We start from the raw sequence: 19,714 nt of genomic DNA on the forward strand, positions 1-19,714 counted from the left end.
CAGTCTTTGAAAACAAATTTATGGTTACCAAAGGGGAAAGGTTGGGGGTGAGGGAGGGAGGAACAAATTAGGAGTTTGGAATTAACATATACTGACTTCTTAATATAAAATAGGTAATTAACAAGGACTTGTAAGCACAGGGAACTCTACTCAATATTCTTTAATAACCTATATGGGAAAGGAATCGGAAAAAAGAATAAATATATGTATAACTGAATCACTTTGCAGTACACCTGAAACTAACACCACATGATAAATTATATCGTATTATAAAGAAAAATTTTAAAAAAGTAGGTGGGCCAAAGGAAGGTGGTCTCTACCTTGGGTGTCTTTCCTGGCTCAGAATAAGACCTTTAGAGGCGTGATTGAGGGGAGGGACCAGAGAAACAGATTCAGTCCCTGGGAGAAGGTCTCAGAACTCTGGCAGCGGGAAATAAGAAAGGTGCAAGAGAAGGAAGTAACCTTGGGGTTTAAGGGGAAGAGAGTAGATCCTTGCAGTTCCACCCCTGCTCTCATTTTGCTCTGATCCCTCATCCCTTTGAAACCAGCTCAGACAGCTCCAGGTACATCTTTCCTTTCCCTCCCCACTCCCCTTAACCTAATTTATGCTCAAAATCACACCTGGGCCTTTAATAGTCTAGTCTCTTCTGTTAAACTCCTACGCATACGTCAAGACCCAGCTCAAATGGCCCTTCTGTGAGCCCCACCTCTTTTTCCCTAGATAAAACTAATTACCCTCTCTTCTTAACAAATTTGTAATCCCAAGAATGTCTTTCATACTCTATGGCATCTGAGCCCTCTGTGCCTAGCATGCAACCAAACCCAGGGTGAATACTTGGGACATTTTGAGTGAATGAGAGAGTGAGCAATGTCTGAAAGCCCCTGCTGCCCTCTCTGTACTGGCTCTCCTTGGCCTCTGTTCCCCAGGGTGGGCTTATCAGCCCTCTGAGGTAACAGAGCCCTGTGTATAGTGATCACCATGGCAACTCCAATGGACGGGGGTGGGCTGCTCCCCAGCAACTATCCACTGGTCTCCAGCAGCAGTTGTGCAGCACAGATCTGCACTCCTGGGCCTCGGCACACACCAGGGCAGTTCACATGTTTTCTGACGTTATGAGAGAGAGTGGACAGGTGAGGCAGGGACCCTGAAGTGGGCCAGGAGTCTGCCAGGACACGGGGCTTCATCTTCTTTCTCTCTATGCAGAGCTGCTTGTGAGTGGAGCTCCCAGACTGCAAGGGATCTACTTTCCCTCCCTCCTTGACCAACGTCTCTTGGGATCTTTCTCTCCAGGTCAGAAACTGGCAGTGAGCCTATACTTCTGTTAAAACCAGTCCAGGCCACTCTGGACTGGGGGTGTCACTGGAGCTGATGGGGAGTTCCAGTGGGCATATCAGGGGCGGGGGGTAGCTGGAGATGGGAAACAGGGACAGGAGCAGAAAGAGAACTCAGAGGAGACAGAAGTGGGGCTTGGTTTCAGCACCACCTGCGAGAGGTCCTATTTCTTTTCTGAGCCTCAGTTTCTCCAATTGTGAAAGAGGGTGAGTTAACACTTTCTTCAAACACCTCACTGAGTCCTCGTGAAAAGAGGCTAGTCACCTAGATGGAGGAATACTTAACACATGAGATGCATTTGTCATCTCCTGCTGTATGACAAATCACCCCCAAACTGAGTGACTTAAGACAACATTTATTACCTCATAGTTTCTGTGGGTCAGGAATACAGATTAGCTTCAGTGGGCCATCTGTCTCAGGATCTCTCACAGACGGTGATCAAAGTATCGGCCAGGGCTTCTGTCTCATCTCAAAGGACAGTTAGTGAAGGACCTCTTTCTGTGACCATGCCCAAGGTAAGACTCATCATGTCAGATTGTTGAACTGAGAGTCACAGGTCTTCTTGAGCTGGTGGCCACAGGCCCTCAGTTCTTTGCCATGGGGGCCTCTCCAGAAGGCAGCTCATAACACAGAAGCTGCTTCCATCAGCACAAGAAGAGCCAGGAAGAGTCAGAGAGATTGTGAACAAGACAGAAGTCACAGTCCACCTCAGCCCACCATCTAGCTTCTGATGACAAGCATCCTTTCCAGGACTTCTCTGGTGGTTCAGTGGTTAAGAATCTGCCTTGCAGCACAGGGGACATAACCTCAATCCCTGGTTGGGGAACTAAGATACCACATGCCTTAGAGCAACTAAGCCTGCGAGCCACAACTAGAGTCCATTTGCTACAACGCAAGATTTCGCATGATGCCATGAGACCCGACACAGCCAAAAAAGAAATAATTTTTTTTTTTAAAGGAAGCAAGTCACTAGGTCCAGCCCAGACTCAAGAGTTGAGGGGAAACACAGTGTATGAATACCAGGGGGCTAAGGATTGTTAAAGAGTCATACCAGAAGCTGCACAATCACCAAACAATTAAGTCAAAATTAATAGGGTGTTTTGTTTGGGGTGATTTTTCAAGAGAATACAATTCATCTGGTTCTTAACCTCTCTGAGTTTATTGGCAGAGACCAATTCGCTGGGTGACCTGACAAATCACACCCTCTGAGTCTCAGTTTATCAGTAAAATAAAGGGATTGGATTAACTAATCTCAAAGACCCTTTCCAGCTCTGACTTAATGCTTCTATGTTTTCCTTATTAAAAGATACTTACCACTTAGATACCATTTATCCTAAATCATTTTATCCTATTCATATTACAAATTTCACAAAAGTCCTTTAAAAACACATGCAAAAGAATAAGAGAATATGAATAAAGAAAAAAATTCACTTAGAAGAAAGGAATATAAACCTGAAAGCTGCAGAGGCTTTTAAGATGCCAGTGCTGGCCCTCAAATTTGACCCAAAGGCCTGTTCTTTGGAAGAAAGACAGAGATTATCCCAGAGTCGATTCCTGCTCTTGGCTCTCCTCCATGTTGGCCAAGCTGGTTCCTCTCTTTGAATGACCAGTTAGTGAAAATAGACAAAATCCTATTTGCAGAAGGCAAGTAGTATCCAGGATGGAGGGCTTGGAGCAATGCACCTCCCAGCTAGGGGCCTGCTGGGGGCCCCTAGAGAGGGTTAGGTGGTACAGATGGGGGAGGAAATAGAAGAAAAAGATTGCAAAGGAGGAAGAGGAACCCCAGGTTCCTTGAGAAAGAGGCACTGGAGATGGGGTGATCCAGCCTGCCAGGGTCCAGGAAGCAGGTCCAGTGCCAGGGGTGATGGATGGATGGAGCAGGGGGCTCCTTGGTGCCAGAGAGCCATGGAGGCAGCACAGAGAGCCCTCCGGTCAGGGGCTGGGCAGACGGCCACAGGCCTCCCTGTTCAGCCCTCCATTCATCTTTGTTTACAGAGTCTTGTCATTTGAGATGACCCTGTGTGTTTCTTTGTCTGCAGGACTAAGCTTGGAATTACCTGTTCCACAGCAAGAGCCGATGGAGCTGGGCCACCGACCAGGTAGGATGGGCAAGCAGGGACATGCTGAATGCACATGCAGGGCCTCTGGAGGGACCCCCTGAGGACAGCAAGGACCAACCTCTCCCCCTCTTAGTCTTGCTTTGGCCTCTAGACCTGCTGTGTGGCCCCGACTTCCTTGAGGCTTCTATCTGAAGACAGAAGGAAGAGGAAGGGCACAGAGGATTGCTGATCCCCTCCCATCTGCCTGGTCTTGGGGATTATGACCCCACCTTAGTGTCCCCTCTTGTAACCAAACACAAGTTCATGTGCCCATGGCACAGTGAGGCCATATAAACTAAAACATCAGAGTTTGGAGCAGAAAAAAGTTCCTTACAGGGCCAAGCAAGGAAAATGGGTGGCTCACGCTCAAAACCCCTGAACTCCTCAATGGTTTTCAGGCAGAAGATTTTATAGGCTTTGGGGTGAAGGCTGTAAGGTGTGTGACTTCTTTCTGATTGGGTAGTAGTGAGGTAACAGAGTGGTGCTCTAGGAATCTTGTGCTCCATTCTGAAGTTTTCATCCTCCACCAGGGTGGAGACCTTATTTCCTGCAGAAAAACTCAAAGATATCCCTTGAGGAGGAACTAGGATCCTGCTTTAATCACTACATTATTGTTCCTTTTTTTTTTTTTTTCCTGGCTCCACCACACAACTTGTGGGGGTCTTAGTTCCCCGACCAGAAATCGAACCTGCACCCTCGGCAATGAGAGTGTGGAGTCCTAACCACTGGAGTGCCAGGGAATTATTTGCAGTATATATTTTTTTTATTCATTTATTTGGCTGGGCTTCCCAGGTGACTCTGTGCATAAAGAATCCATCTGCAATGCAGGAGACGCAAGAGATGTGAGTTCAATCCCTGGCTCTGGAAGGTCCCCTGGAGGAGGGCATGGCAATCCACTCCAGTATTCTTGCCTGGAGAATCCCATGGACAAAGGAGCCTGGTGGGCTACTGTCCATAGGGTCAGACATGACTGAAGTGACTGAGCACACACACACACATTGGCTTTCTGAGCCAGGGGCAGGAGATATGTTCCCAGCCATTGCAGCTCTCCTAACCCTAAAGGGCACGTGGAGGGTGAGCAGGCAGTTAAGATAAACTGTGTTAGAGGAGGCAGGCAGTAGCACAGCCTGGGAGAAACAGGAGTATGGATCCTGGAGACGTGCCCTCTTCCTTCTCACTATTCTCCTCCCTACCATCATTACCCCCATGGAGCTGAAGTCAGAGTATCCTGTTCTTGCCCTTTTGTTGTCTTCACAAAAGAGGAGAAACCTGTTCCCCCAGACCAAACTGCCTTCCCTCCCTCCTGTCTTGTGGTTTTGGCCAACAAACAGGCAGCCAAGAAAAGGGTGCCTCTGGGGACAAGGCTTCCAGGATGGGGACAGTGAACCTTCTCAAGAAAATGCAGGCAGACAGCAGTAAGAGCACTCAGCACCGGCCTGATCAACCATGGCCCTGCCTTGTGCTTGTGGGGAGATGGAAGCCCAGCTCAGGGCAGGGCTCCTCCTGAGCCCACAGGGCTGTGTTTCTTTCAGGAGTACTAGAGGATTCATCCAAAACATTGTGGAGGGACAGCTACCACCTGAGACTGAAGATTATGGGGGGGCTGTATGTGGGGAGGGGGCAGAGACAGACCTGCCTTCTGTATTTTGCCCAGGATGAAGGTGTTTATTATATACCACGTGTAAAATGCTATATAAAATGTGTTGTAAGTCACTGTTCAGGGGCTTGTAAGGTGAACTGTTACTTAGTTACTGGTCATTAAGAAAGAAAATATTGCTGGTTAGACCAGAGCGCATTGATCGTCAGATGCAGCCGGATGTCAAGGATGCTAACGTGAGAAGAAAGGACATTTCAGAATTGATGAGCTGCAGGGTGACCTGGGTCTGACTCCCCTGCAGCCATCTACTCATTCACTCCCTCACCGATGGGAGCCACCAGCAATCTCTGATGCACAGGGTTCTGGTGGGTGCTGAGGGGAGGCCCAGGACCGACTCACCTGTGGACCCACTACCATGACTCCCCTCCCCGATCAGGGAGAGAAAATAACAGGGTTTGAATCTTACAAGGATGGTCAGAGGGGAAAACCCAGAGAGATGCATGGAGCGTGCTGGGAACAGAGTTGTGGAGTTAAAAAGGAGGCACTGGCTCCACCAGCTTGGGGTGGGTGTCAGTGTCCTGGTGGGGCTGAGTTGGGAAGAACCTGGAGGATTTTGACTCAGGAGAAAGGAGGAGCTGGACTTCCAGGTAGCAGAACCAGTCTGAGCAAAGGCTGGGAGGCTGGACATCATGAGGTGTGGTGGGGAAGGAGTGGCAGTTTGGCTGGAGCCAGGGATCAGGGAAGAGAATGAGCAGACCTGCGGGCTTGGGGCAGGAAATTCCCGGGAACTGGAAGTCAGGGCAGGAGTGGGGATGGGGACAGGGAAGGGGAGAGATGGGGTGTGAGAGCCCGGAAGTGGCTGGGATGACACTATTCCATGAGCTGGAGAACAGGGGAGAGAAGTGGGGTTGGGAAGCAGCTCTAACTGGGGACAAAAGCTGGCCAACCCAGCTCTAGTACTTTCTAGCTGTGTGATTTGGCCAAGCCGAAAGACACCCTCTGCCAGCTTTCACAGTTGCTCACTGGATTGTTGGGGGTCGGGGGTAGTGGATGGAAGAGGTTCAAGGTGCAGTAAGGAACTAACCAAATGGAGTCAGTTCACTAAGCACAGAGAGGTCACCTCCTTTTCTGAAGGTCACACAGCTAGCCTCAAGGCTGGTCAGGCTGGGGCTGCAACCCCTGTGGTCAAAAACAGTGAGGGCTGCCTTGTCCAGTGGGACACTTTTCAGGCTACTACCCACTCTCTTGGTCTCTCTCCTGATTTCTCACCCATACTTCTGTCTCCCGGGACTTCTTTCCGTCCTACCCGCGCCCCCCCACAACACCCCATACCATCTTTTTTTTCTACTCTGGGTTGTCTGTCTATTCCCCCTCCCCATTCCCATTATCGTTTTCCTACCCTCCACTTTCTGCATCTGTCTGTCTCCTCTCCTTCCTTTCCTGTCTCTTCCCTTTTCAGGTACAACCACTCTGACCAGGGCCCATCCGAACAACAACAAGGAAGGCCAGCAGGACACGGACCCCTGGAGAGCTGCCCATAGCCCTTTGGATACCTCCAAGCTCAAGTACCAGGCCCCGGTCTCCCTGAAGCCATCCCTGTACCGAGGAGACAGCCCCCGAAGCAGCTCCCTGGGGCGGGCCTCCCTGGAGGAGATCCCGCCTCCACCCCCTTCAGCTGTCAGCCGGGGATCCCTCTGGAGGGACTCAGACCCGGAATCCCTGAAGAAAGGGAGCTTCAGACCCTCCTCGAGGGAGAGCAGGGCTTCCTTACGAGAAGGGGCTCAGCCGTGCCAGGCGCCGAAGGAAGACCCCAACGCTGGGGCCCAGGGCCAGAGCGGCAGCAGCATTCCCAACAACATTCGTCACAAGTTTGGGAGCAACGTGGTGGACCAGCTGGTCTCCGAAGAGCAGGTGTCAGAACGGGGCACAGGAAGCTAAGGGTGGCAGGAGGGTCAAGCATGGAGATGGGCAATGAGGACCCCTAAGGAAGTTGCTCTTGAGTACAGAGTCCCTGTAATAATATCATCAGAGAGTAGTGTTTACTGCACACTTGCTATGGGCCAGGCACTGTGCACTGTTTAGTATTCACATCTAACCGTTCAATTTTCCCAGTGAGGGAGGTACTATAATAATCCTCATTTTACAGATTAGAAGCCCAAGCTTTAGCAGGCTTAAGTAAATTAACCCAAGTTAAACGGGATCCAAACTGTCTGGCAGATTCTGGAGCCCTGGTCTGTAATGATTTTGCACTTACAAGATTTATGTTAGAATTAGATGCTTTTAACTTAAGTCTCCTCAAGGGGACAGGATTGACTGGGAATCAGAAGATTTAAGTTTGAATCCTGGTTCTGCCCCTGAATCCTGGGAGACTTTGTATAGCTACTTTTCCTCTCTGAACCCAGTCTCTACATCTGTCAAGTGAGGCTGACTAGATCAGGCTGGCAAATAACAGAGCCCGAATTCACGGCAGACATCACCAATCGATGCTGGCCCTTTTCCCCTACTTGATATATCATTGCAGGAACTCAGTGCTGATCAATTGAAAGTTGAGAGAAAGCTCACCTGCCTACCTGCCACTTCTAGTCAAACAGATATTTTGAGGCATTTTGAGACATATTTTCAAAGTCACTGTCTCAACCCTCATAACAGATACATTGTACAGCAGGCCAGGCACTAGTCATTGTTTCTTTTTTTGCTATTGTTCAGTGGCTAAGTCATGTCCAACTCTTTTCGACCCCATGGACTGCAGCACACCAGGCTCCACTGTCCTTCACCATCTTTTTTAACAGATGATAAATCTGGAGCTCAGAGAGGTGAAGTGATCTGCCTGGGGTCACATACAACAAGTAGAAGAGCCAGGGTCAGAAAGGCTATGGGTGGGTCCCTTTCTACTTTATCATCTTAAGGTGGGGGACCCTTGCTCCTGTTAGTCTGGAAGGTCAAAATCCTAAACCCCCCACTCCACTTGGAGGATCTTGCCCCCATCGTGAGGTTGGCAGTATGGTCTCTATCTCTCTCTGCCCTTCTTAGCCTAGGGAATGTGCCATTTCTCTCTTTGGCCATCGTTGTCTTGGGCTTAAACCAAGAGATCTGTGTTTTGTTTTGTTTTGAATCCAGCTGTGACCCAGATCACAAGTGTCATCAGGCCAGCAAATATTAGAACTGGAAGTTACTTCAAAGACCACCCAGTTCTGCCCTCACCCTCATTTTAAGAGTAGGGGAACTGAGGCCCAGAGGGGAGCAAAAACTTGCCCAAATTAGCAGCTGGTATATGGCAGAGTTGGGACCCAAACCCAGTTCCTGGCTCTTAGGCCTGGGCTCAACCACTCCTACCATTGTAGGAGGCTTCCTTCTCTAGCTGTATGCTGGATTGAGTCCCTGCCCTGAGGTCCAGTTTCCTTCTTTATAAATTGTGGAAATAATACCACCTTATAAAGATGTCCCCTGCTGCTGTTCCATAGGGCTTCCCTGGTAGCTCACACGGTAAAGAATCCTCCTTCAATGCAGGAGACCTGGGTTCGATTCCTGGGTCAGAAAGATCCCTTGGAGAAGGGAATGGCAACCCATTCCAGTATTCTTGCCTGGAAAATCCCATGAACAGAGGAGCCTGGTGGGCTATAGTCCATGGGATCGCAAAGAGTTGGACAAGACTGAGCAACTGACACATTCACCCGTTCAGTGTAGGGAGAAGTTTTCATGATCATTTTCTTCCTTGATGCCTGAGGCCCATGTGAAAGCTGAGGTGGTATGGGAGGGTGAGGGCGTTCAGCTATGCCAGCTCCCAGGACTGTGGTTGGTTGAAGGCTGCAGGCTTAGGGTGGGGAGGAGTGGTGAGGGCAGGCTCCAAGGGAGGAGAAATTAGAGGGGAGATGTGGGATTCACTTTGCCTCCCTACCTTTTGTCTTCTCTCTCCCTCCTTCCCTTCCTACTTAGGCTCGAAAGGCCATCGGGGAAGCCTTGGAGGGCCAGAAGAGGACAAGCTCATGGCCCAGCAGGATCCAGAGCCCCACGGAAATTACCTCCATCTTTTCAGACTACTATGATCTGGGCTACAACATGCGGTCAAACTTGTTTCAAGGTCAGGCCGAAAGACAAGGGTATGGGCTAGGAAAACCCACAGCCTTCAAGTTATTGGGCCAGGAAGGACCTGGATCCCCAGAGGAATCTAAGACCCGAGGATACATCCCCAGGGACTCTCATTTCACAGCCACCAAGGGCCCTCTGTATGCCAGGCTTTGTGCCAAGTGCTGGGAATGTCCAGTCCCCTGGCAAGTCTGTCCTCACAGAGCAGATGGTCCCTCCCAGTTGGCAGTCAGCCCTACCTCCCCCCTGTACCTCTGGTGTCCTAATCTGCCAAGAGGAGGCCAGTGCATCTCTGGTCTGGCCTACTTTGATTACAGGGACAGTATCAGCCTTCCTGGGTTCAAAGTTCAGCTTAGCCAATGGGTATGGCCTCAGGCAGGATCCTTAACTCTCTGAGCCTCAGCCAACTTTCTTGGTTGTTGTTGTTCAGTTGCTAAGTCATGTTCAACTCTTTGCGACCCCATGGACTGCAGCATGCCAAACTCCTCTGTCCTCCACTGTCTTTCAGAGTTTGCTCAAATTCATATCCATTGCATCAGTGATGCTATCTACTCATCTCATCCTCTGCCTCCCCCTTCTCCTTTTGCCTTCAATCTTTCCCAGAATCACAGTCTTTTCCAATGAATCAGTTCTTTCCGTTAGGTGGCCAAAGTATTGGAGATTCAGCTTCACCAATAATCTTGCCAATGACTATCCAGGGTTGATTTCCTTTAGGACTGACTGATTTGATCATCTTGCAGTTCAAGAGACTCTTTAAGAGTCTTCTCCAGCACCACAATTTGAAAGCATCAATTCTTCATCACTCAGCCTTTTTTACGGTCCTTCTTTACGTACTTTCTTGGTACAATGGGGCTTATAACATAACAGGATTTTATGAGGAACCAGCTTACTATCTGACAGGCCAGTATTTTTCTTTCCCAGATCCCAGCAGGGGCACCTCTGGGGCAAAGTGTGGGTCGGAGGCCAAGACATCTGCAGCAAGTCCTGTGGGCCTCTGAGGTCCTATTTGTCAGAGGAGTACCCCTAGATCCATCTCACAGGCTCATGGGAAACAATTTCCCCAGGGCTTCTTGGTCATACAAGGTGGATCTGAAACTCAAATCCAGGTTTTTCTTCCACCTGCAAAGCCCCAGAGTCTTTTCCCAGTACTCGGTCACCTCCCAAAATATGACCCTGTTCCCAGGGGTCTAACTGATTGCTCGGATGGGGGTCGTCAGTGAGCAAGGAGCAGCGTCTCTCTGTCCCCACATTCCAGTTTGGCCTCATTGCAAAATATCAAGTCTTTCTGGCCCCCTTCTTTCCTCCCTCCTTACTCTATGCCTTCTCAGTGTCCTCAGGGCCTGGCAACCCCCTACCTGGCTCAGATCCTCATCACCCAAGGAACCAGACAACCACTGGAAAACGTTCTGAGTTTTCCTTTGAGCCTGAAGAAAGGGTAGTGCTTGGGGAGAGAAGAGAGAATACAGCCTCAGATTGTCCCTTTCTGAGTCTTGGGAGTCGGCCTTCCATTACAATTATCGCTCAATAATTTTATGTATGGTGATGTCTGAAGTGAAGTGAAGTCACGCAGTCGTATCTGACTCTGTGACCCCATGGACTGTAGCCTACCAGGCTCCTCTGTCCATGGGATTTTCCAAGCAAGAATACTGGAGTGGGTTGCTATTTCCTTCTCCAGATCTTCCCGACCCAGGGATCAAACCCAGGTCTCCCACATTGCAGGCAGACGCTTTACAGTCTGAGCCACCAGGGAAGTCTCTCTACATACCTTTAAAAGAATGATATAAAAAGCATCTGTGTATACTTTACCCAGGGCTTCCCTGGTGGTCACATGGAAAGGAATCTGCCTGCAATGCAGGAGACCTTGGGTTGGGAAGAGCCCTTGGAGAAGGGAATGAATGACAACCTACTACAGTATTTTTGTCTGGAAAGTTCCATGAACAGAGGAGCCTGGCCAACTTCAGTCCATGGGACCACAAAGAGTCGGACATGACTGAGCAACTAACATGCACATGCACACTTCAGCCAGTCTGAGAAACACAATTGCGCCGAGGGAGCAAACAAACCCATGGAGCCAGTGCAAACTAGCTTGCATCAGCTTCTAAAAGGTGATGATTAAATTTTACCAAATTGTTGATTTCATAAGCTATCTTACAATTGGCCATAGTCCTACAATTGACCTTTGAACACAGAAGAGTCAGGGTGTCAACCACTGCTCTACCAGTACCCCCAGCACACAGTCAACAATCCAAGTACTACTATCTCTGCCCCCAAAACAAAGGAACTGATAAATGACTCACCCAAGGGAGGATGCTGAGATAGTTGAAACAGAATCAGGACTCAAATCCTAGTTCTTTTGTTTCCATGTATGGTGACCCATAACCAAACACAAACTTCCCCTACACCTAGTTAATTTTCAAAGATCTATAGAAGGAAAATGCAGGTACTATATTTATTGAAAAAAAAAATACACATATAGGTGGACCTGTGTATTTCAAACCCATACTGTTCAAGGGTCAACTCCAGAAACTGGCAAGGGCTTACAAATTAGGGCGTTGCTTTCTGCACCCAGCAGAAAGCAGACGGACAGCGTGCCTCACCCATCCATCCCCCTCCATCCGTCCAGGTTGGTCTTGGCATTTGCTGCTCCAGGCTGAGGAGGCGCCTGTGGCTGGACAGGAGTGGGAGGGAAGAAGCAGGCTAGGTGGGGAAGGCCGCAGGAGGGTCTTTTCTCTTAGTGAGATGAGGAGCCAAGGGAGGGTCTTAAGCAGAGAATGGCATTGACTTAGATTAAAGGATCATTCCAGTTGCTGTGTTGAGAACACAGGGAGCTGGGATAGAAACAGGGAGACCAGCAAGGAGGTGCCTGCAAAAATCCAGGTGGGGTAAATGATGGGGGCTTGGTCTAGAGAGCAGGGCTGCTGCATTTTATGACTCTGATAGGTACCACTGTGCAAGAATGGGTTTCCCAGGTGGCTCAAGTGGTAAAGAACCTGCCTACCAACACAGGAGATTTAGGAGATGCCGGTTTGATATCTGGGGTGGGAAGATCCCCTGGAGGAGGAAATGGCAACCCACTCCAGTATTCTTGCCTGGGAAATCCCATAGACAGAGCAGCCTGATGGGCTTCAGTCCATGGGATCACAAAGAGTCGGACACGACTGAGCACGCACACACATCGTGCAATATGGCGGCACAGGGAGGTAGTGGTGAAGGTGATCTGATGCAGGAGGAGCCTGGCGATTTGTGTAAGGCAGGGCAAACACAATATACTAACCAATGGATTTGGGTGCATGAGAGGGAATAAAGGTTGATGTCATGGTTTTTGACCTGAACAACTTAAAGGATGAGATTGTTATTTACTGAGATAGAGAAGGGTCCAGGAGGAGTGGCTTGAAGAAATCCTATGCCATGCTGAGTCATAAAGATAATCTTTTATATAGTTTTGGTTTTCACACCTAAGTCTTTAATCCATGTGGAGTTGATTTCTGTTTTCAGTGTGAAGCAAGGATTCATTGTTAATTTCTCCTTGGTGTGAAAATCCAATTTTCTCAGTACCTTTTACTGAATTATCTCATCTTTGGCCCCCAGTGACCTGCAGTGGTACAACTGGTCTCCATCAAGTTTCTTTATGTGCATGGATCAGTTTCCAGGCTCTCTATTCTGTCCACTGGTCAAATATTACACTTTTAATTATCAGGGTATTATAAGTGGCCTGATAACTGGTTGGGCTGTCTTCACTCCCCACTCCTTCACCACCACCAGCAGGAATAGCTAATGTCATAGCTTATTCTAGGCTCTTTGCTCTTCATATAAATTCTAAATCAGCTTGTCAATATCCATGAAAAATCCTGTTGGCATTTTGATTGAAAGTATTGATACATTGAATCTACAGCTCAATTTAGGGGCAGTTGTCAGTTTTCTGACAATGAATTTTCCAATCCATGAGTATGGTCTACAATCCCATTAATTTAAATCTACCTTCAAAATGTGTCAGTAACACTTAAAAAATTTTTTTTCTACAAAGATTACACAACTTTTTGTTAGACTTGCTTTGAAAAATCTTTTATTTATCTACTTTTTGCTGCTTATTGCAAATAGTATCTTTTTAAAAATGTGATTTTTTTTCTAACTTTGCTGCTTATATACACAGAAGCAATTTTAATTTTTGTACATTAATCTTATATCCAGAGGGCTTACTCAATTCACCTATTCCAATAATTTGTTTGTAGATTCTTTGGGGCTTCTTATTTTTAATAATAACAATGGCTCTATTTATGTGTAGCATGTAACATGAGCCAGGCACTGCTCTAAGTACTTTATATACATTTTAATTTTCATAAGAACCTTAGGCAGTATTGCTATAATCTGCCCCTGCCACCTTTTTAAGACAGAAAAAATGACTTGCTTAAGGCCACTTGCTTAAATAACTTGCTTAAGGCCACACATCTAGGAACAGTCAGCGTTGGGGTTAAACTCTGGCAGCCTGGGACCAGAGTTCACATTATTACCCATGAGGCTCTATTCCATCTTTGTACCATCTGTCCCAGCTGGTTTATCTGGGACAATGGTGCAAATAAGCAGGTATCCCTCTCTGCTTCTTGAGTCTACCATTTTACTATTAAATCCAATATTTTAAAAGGAATTTGAAGGTACCTTTTATCAGATTGAGGGCTCCATTTATTCCTAGTTAGCTAGCACTTTAATTTTTTAAAAAGTCGTGCATGAGTGCTGAGTTGTATTAACTATTTCTACAGCTGTTTTTGTTTAGTTTTTTTGACTGTACTGCTCAGCTTGCATGGATGAGTTCCCCACCCAGACCCTCGGCAGGGTGGAGTCCTAACCACTGAACCACCAGGGAAGCCCCATAAAGTTTTTCTATTTTTGGCTGCATCTCACAACATCTTAGTTCCCCGACCAGGGTTGGAACCCATGACCCCCACAGTGGGAGCACAGAGTCTTCACCTCTGGACCACCAGGGAAGTCATACAGCTGTTACTTAGATGATCATATGATTTTTTCCTTTGATCTGTTGATGTGGTAAATTATAGTAACTGATTTTTAAATATTAAACCAAACTTGTATACCTACATTTAAATTAGTATAGATGCATTATCAGGCTTCCTGGGTGGCTCAGGGGTAAAGAATCCACCTGCCAACACAGGAGTCGAGGGTTCAATCCCTGGGTTAGGAAGATCCCTTGGAGAAGGGCATGGCTACCCACTCCTTGCCTGGGAAATCCCAAGGACAGAGGAGGCTGGCGGGCTATAGTCCACGTGGATCACAAAAGAGTTAGACATAGCGATAAAACAACAGATGCATTATTTTTTTTTTAATTGTAAAGGCTGTCATGGAGAAGAGTGTATAAAGTCTTTGTGTAGAATATAAAGAATAATAATAACTAGTTGTGTGCCGCCTCCTGGGTCAGTGGGTGGCTTTACAGGGCCCTTGGAAGCCTCTCCTGTATTTCTCCCAGCTGCCTCATCTCACTTTTGTTTGACCCATTTTTTTGATGTTTTTGGCTCATGGCTGTGAAAGTGCTGAGTCCTAATCACTTGACCGGCAGGAAGTCCCTGTTTGACTCTTGTTAACAATCCCTTTGCTTTTCTCTATAGTGTCAGACCTCTTGGGCAGGAGACATTTGAGTACAGACCAGAAGGAGTGGGGCTCAGCCTGTGGATTGCAGGGGAAGAGCAGTCAGGCACAGGGGCCATGCTAAGGACATAGACTCTTCCTGGCCCTTTTACTGGGAACCACTGTAGGATTTAGTACTAAGGAGTGACTTCTGTTTCCAAGGATCCATCTAGCTGTAGTGTTACAGGACAGAACCCAGAAGGGCAGGACTAGAAGCAGAAGAATCAGTGAGGAGGACCAGATTAGAGGCAGGATTGAAAATGGCTCCAGGCTGGTCCTCTCTCCACTAGCTCACATCTGGTTCACGGAAACACATGCATGTACATCCTTGCACTTGAGTTATTATGCCTGGTGCATTCTTATCTGGGGCCAATGCCTCTTGTTCCAAGCCTTAGTGCACCCCAAACTTTCAGGCAATGTGTCAAGCTCCCCAAGTGACCCCAGGAGTTATTTCACAGCTCAGTCTGTTATCTGATCTCTACTAGCCTTAGGGCTTCAGTCCAAGTCTCTGACTTAACATTGTGTTCTGTAAACATTTAAATCGATAAATACTAAACACCATAAAAATCACTTTTTAAAAAAGTGGATTTCTTTCTCAATAGCATCATCATTAGAGAACACGACCTGTAATGATGCAGTCCTTTCAAATGAGGAGCTTTATAATCTGGCAGATGGTCAATTTTTATAGATAATCAATATATATTTGAAAATAGTTTGAATTCAGGATTCTGTATCTATTAATTACTAAAAGATGTACCTTCAAGTCTTCCCCTATGATAGCAGCCTTGTCGATTGCTCTTTGTAATTCTGTCAGATTTGCTTTACCAATTTCGTGATTATTCCAGGGCAGCTAGTTTAGAATTATTATGTCACCGGAATGAAAGGCAGTTACTTTTATCTCTTACAGTGCTTTTGCTTTACAGTCTATTTTATCCAATATTAATGTCATGTGACTAGATTGCTTTGTGATTTTGTGATTATTAATCCTTTTCTGTATTTCCATGTTTATTTTCTCTTTGTGTCCTTTTGCTTTAAATGTGCTTTAAATAATATATATCTTAAAACATCTATAGCCTGATCATCTGTTTTTTAAACAGCTGGTCTACTCCATTTATATTTATTTTAATTACTGATAGATTTGGATTTATTTTTATGGTCTTATTTTGTACTTTCTGTTTGACCTAATTTTTCTATGCTGCTTTTTTTCTCTTTCCCTTGTTTTGGATTTGAGTGAGCTTTCTTTTTTTCGCCCAATCTAATTTTTGTCCTTATTCTTCCTATTCTCTCAGTGCTTATCCTTGAGTTTTCTTCTTTCTGGCCGAACTGTGTGGCTTGCAGGATCTTAGTTCCCTTACCGTGGAAGCTCAGTCCTAACCATTGGACCTCCAGTGAATTTCCTATCTTTGACATTTTTACATGCATAGTTAGCAAATTCTAAAGTTAATCAAGGTATTTCAGCTTTTCTGAACAATATAAAGGTGTTAGAATGCTTCACCTTTATTCTTGCCACCCCTCCAATATCAGCTAATGTGTGATTATTTTACAGGTTTTTTACTCTACATAAGCAAAGTAGTTTAAGCTGTGGATTTTGGAGCCACAGGGTCCGCGTTTGAGTCCTCCATCTTTCACTTCCCAGTTGCATGACTTTAAACAAGTGACTTAACCTTTCTGTGCTTCAGTGACTTCAACAGCAAAATGGGGGTAATAACCACACTTCTTAGCGTTGTTGGGAAAATTCAGTGAGGAAGTTCTGTAAAGCTTTGAATGAAACTGTCTGTGCTTAGCACCTGCTAAATCTTCAAAAATACTTAACTGTCACAGTCATTATTTTGCTCCACATATTCAACATTGGTACTGTTGTTATAATTGATGTGTGTTTAGATTTATTCAAGATTTCCAATATCTTTGCCTACCATCCCTTCTTTTACCTCAGATTTTTTCCTTCTGGGATTATTTTTTCTTTCTGAATTATGTTGTTTAGAAGATTTTTGGGGTGAGATTCTATCGTTGGTTTTTTTTTTTTTTGCTAAGCTGTGTGGCCTATGGGATCTCAGTTCCCCAAGTAGGGATCAAACCTGTGTCCCCTGAATTGGGAGCACAGAGTCTTAACCACTGGACTGGCCAGGAAATCCCTGTTGTTGGTAAATTTTAAGCTCAGAAAGATTTTTATTTTATCCTATTCTTGGAAGAGTTATTGTAAACAGTTCGAAATTGTTGATTTCTTTTTGTCAGCACTTTGATGATGCTAATTTATTTCCTCCTCACTTGGATGGTTATTTAAACTCATTATTATTCTCATAATCTGTCTTTTCTCTGTGGCTATTTCTAAGATTTCTTTGTCTCTGGTATTCTAAATTTTACTTGATTGTACCTAGGTAAGGAATTCTTTTTGCTTAAACTGACTGGGGAATTGTGATTCTTGAATCTAAGGATTCATGTATTTCATAAATTCTGAAAAAATTCCAGCCACTATCTTTCCAAATATTGTCTCTCCCTGTTTTCTCCACTCTCTCCTTTAGAACTACAATTAGACATATGTTAGGCCTTCTCATTTACTCTTTATTTAACAGTTTTTTATTTTCCACATCTTTATTTCCCCCCCTCTATGCTGCATTCTACTTAATTTCTTTAGATATTATCTACTAGGTTACCATTTTTTCTCATCTGTATCTAATTAGCTCTTTTACCTGTCCATTGAATTTGTTTTTAAAAGTTATGATGTCAATTTTCAAACTTAAAGAAAAGTAGAGAAGAGTTTAATAAGCAGATATTGCACTTACCATCCAGCTTCACTAATTATCAATACACAACTAATCTTGTTTCATCATTTTCCTCACCCACCCATTCATTCCCACCCCAGATAATTCTGAAGCAAATCCCAGGCCTCTTACCATCCATCATCACCTTTCTTTTTATTTTATTTTCCATCCATTGTGTGTGCATGCTCAGTCTCTTCAGTTGTGTCTGACTCTTTGCGACCCTAGGAACTGTAGCCCACCAGGCTTCTCTGTCCAGTTGGATTCTTCAGGCAAGAATACTGGAGTGGGTTGCCATGCCCTCCTTCAGGGGATCTTCCTGACCTAGGGATTGAACCCATTACCTTTCAACTATTATATTTTATTTCTGAAATTCCATTTGCTTCTTTTACTAACCTGTCTGTTCTTTATGGGTAGTTTTTTATTCTTTGCTTATGTTTTTATTCTCTTTTTCACAACTTTACACACTGAATGACAATAATTTTATATTCTGTAACTGATCATTCAAATCTTTGTGTCTTTTGGAATTTGGTCCTCTGATGATTTTTCTGACTTTTGATCATGGTAACTATTTCCTTGTGTGTGTTTTAACTTAACACACAGACCTAAATGAAAATATAGGTACCAACTGCCACATGCCAGCTGCTCCAAGGAATGTAATCTTCCCAATTGTGAGAACATTTTGTTCTTTTGAACAGATCAAGAGGTCAAAGCTCTGAGAGATTAAAATCTTATCTGAGGCCATAGTGTCCATAAATGATGGCCCTCGGGTTTGAGTCCAGGCCAGCCTTCCTCCGCCTAACCCTTCCTAACCTCTGCCCTTCCACAACCCATGATCCACAGGGGAAACTGACACCCAAATATGAACCCTGCAGTACTTGACCTCTGTTGACTTGGGGCTTCTTTTCTTCATGGGCTTCCATAGGGGCCCCACAGGAGACGAAAAGCCTCATGAAGGCTTCCTACACCCCCGAGGTGATTGAGAAATCGGTGAGGGACTTAGAGCACTGGCATGGCAGGAAGACGGATGATCTGGGTAGGTGGGAAGCTGGGGTTGGGGGAGGAGGGAGCTCCCTGGGTAGGGTGTGTTGGCCTAAGGTCCTGAAAGAAACCACAACAGCAGCTAGAGCCCTGGGGTGGGCCCGGAAGACATATGGGTTGCCACTGGTACCTGCACACTCCAGAGGTCCTCTTGGTGATTTGTGCTGGCTCCTTCTCTCCGCTCTGCAGGACGGTGGCACCAGAAAAATGCGATGAACATGAACTTGCAGAAAGCACTGGATGAGAAAGAAAAGAGCAAAAACAAGAACTCAAAGTAGATGCAACCCAGGAGAGGTGCCCTCTGCTCAGAGAAAGTGCTAATAAAGAAAGGCACACATCCGAACCTTTGTCTCTGCTTGGCTCTTCTCTTCAGGTTGCGGGAGAGGGCAATGTATAGGTGCTGGAGAAACCTACTGAGAAAGGACAGAAGCCCTAACAGTCCAAACTACCGTTCCCTCCTCACCCAACCCCAGCCTTTCCTCCTGGGGACACACACACACACACGTTTCCCTCATAATTCCAGGAAAGGATGTGAGAGCAGAATGGAACTCTGCTCAAGCCCGGGGTGCCTCGCCCGGGGCGAAGGGCTCCTATAGGGGACCCCTGCTGGATCTTACTGCACGGCCTCCATAGCACAACCCCAATTATTTCCAAAAATCGGTTCCTTCCCCAAGATCCAATGGACTTCAGAGGAACTGGCCACGCCTCCTCCAATCAGGGTAATTTTGATTGGTCTTCAGAAATTCTAACCCTTCCTTCTACACACAAAGTGATTGGTTCAGAAAGGGGCATGTGATTCAACTTGGGCCAATGAGATGCAAGAAAAGGTGCGGGTGTGTGGAGCATTCTGGGAAATTCTTTTCTCTACTTGGAAAGCTTGGGAGCCTTCCTTGCTCCTCTTGTGCTGAGAGAAACGTGCAGAGCAGACAGCTCTTGGCAGATACCCTATGACTAAAGGAACTGCAGACACTGCAGCACAATCTGGTCCCCCATGACCTCATGGAACGCCATTCTCCTGGCCAGAAGTCCTCCCCGCCCCCAACCAATACCCACCGCCCACTCCCTCTGAACTTCTTATAATGTGCACCTGGGCATCTTCTCACTGTTTAAGTCAAACTTATCTTGAACCAATAAGGGCCCCTGGTAACAAGAGAGGAGGGACCTCAGAATTGGG

At 46.2% G+C, this 19,714-nt stretch overlaps 1 protein-coding gene across 1 annotated transcript; it reads left to right on the forward strand.

The window, feature by feature from the left end:
- The first annotated feature begins 3,360 nt into the window (after positions 1-3,360).
- On the forward strand, positions 3,361-18,883 carry CIMIP4 (ciliary microtubule inner protein 4). The gene is made up of 5 exons (XM_005887456.3): positions 3,361-3,432; positions 6,489-6,940; positions 8,963-9,107; positions 18,425-18,535; positions 18,730-18,883. Exons 1-5 carry the CDS (start codon positions 3,411-3,413, stop codon positions 18,816-18,818), a joined length of 819 nt encoding a protein of 272 aa, XP_005887518.1. The 5' UTR covers positions 3,361-3,410; the 3' UTR covers positions 18,819-18,883.
- Positions 18,884-19,714: the final 831 nt, after the last annotated feature.

The sequence above is a fragment of the Bos mutus genome, chromosome 5 (assembly GCF_027580195.1).
Source record: "Bos mutus isolate GX-2022 chromosome 5, NWIPB_WYAK_1.1, whole genome shotgun sequence".
Taxonomy (NCBI): domain Eukaryota; kingdom Metazoa; phylum Chordata; class Mammalia; order Artiodactyla; family Bovidae; genus Bos; species Bos mutus.

Coding starts and splice junctions, on each gene's coding strand:
- CIMIP4 (XM_005887456.3), top strand. CDS start 3,411: ATGGAGCTGGGCCACCGACCAG. Junction 6,941..8,962: donor AGCTGGTCTCCGAAGAGCAG/GTGTCAGAACGG, acceptor CTTCCTACTTAG/GCTCGAAAGGCCATCGGGGA. Junction 18,536..18,729: donor CAGGAAGACGGATGATCTGG/GTAGGTGGGAAG, acceptor TCCGCTCTGCAG/GACGGTGGCACCAGAAAAAT.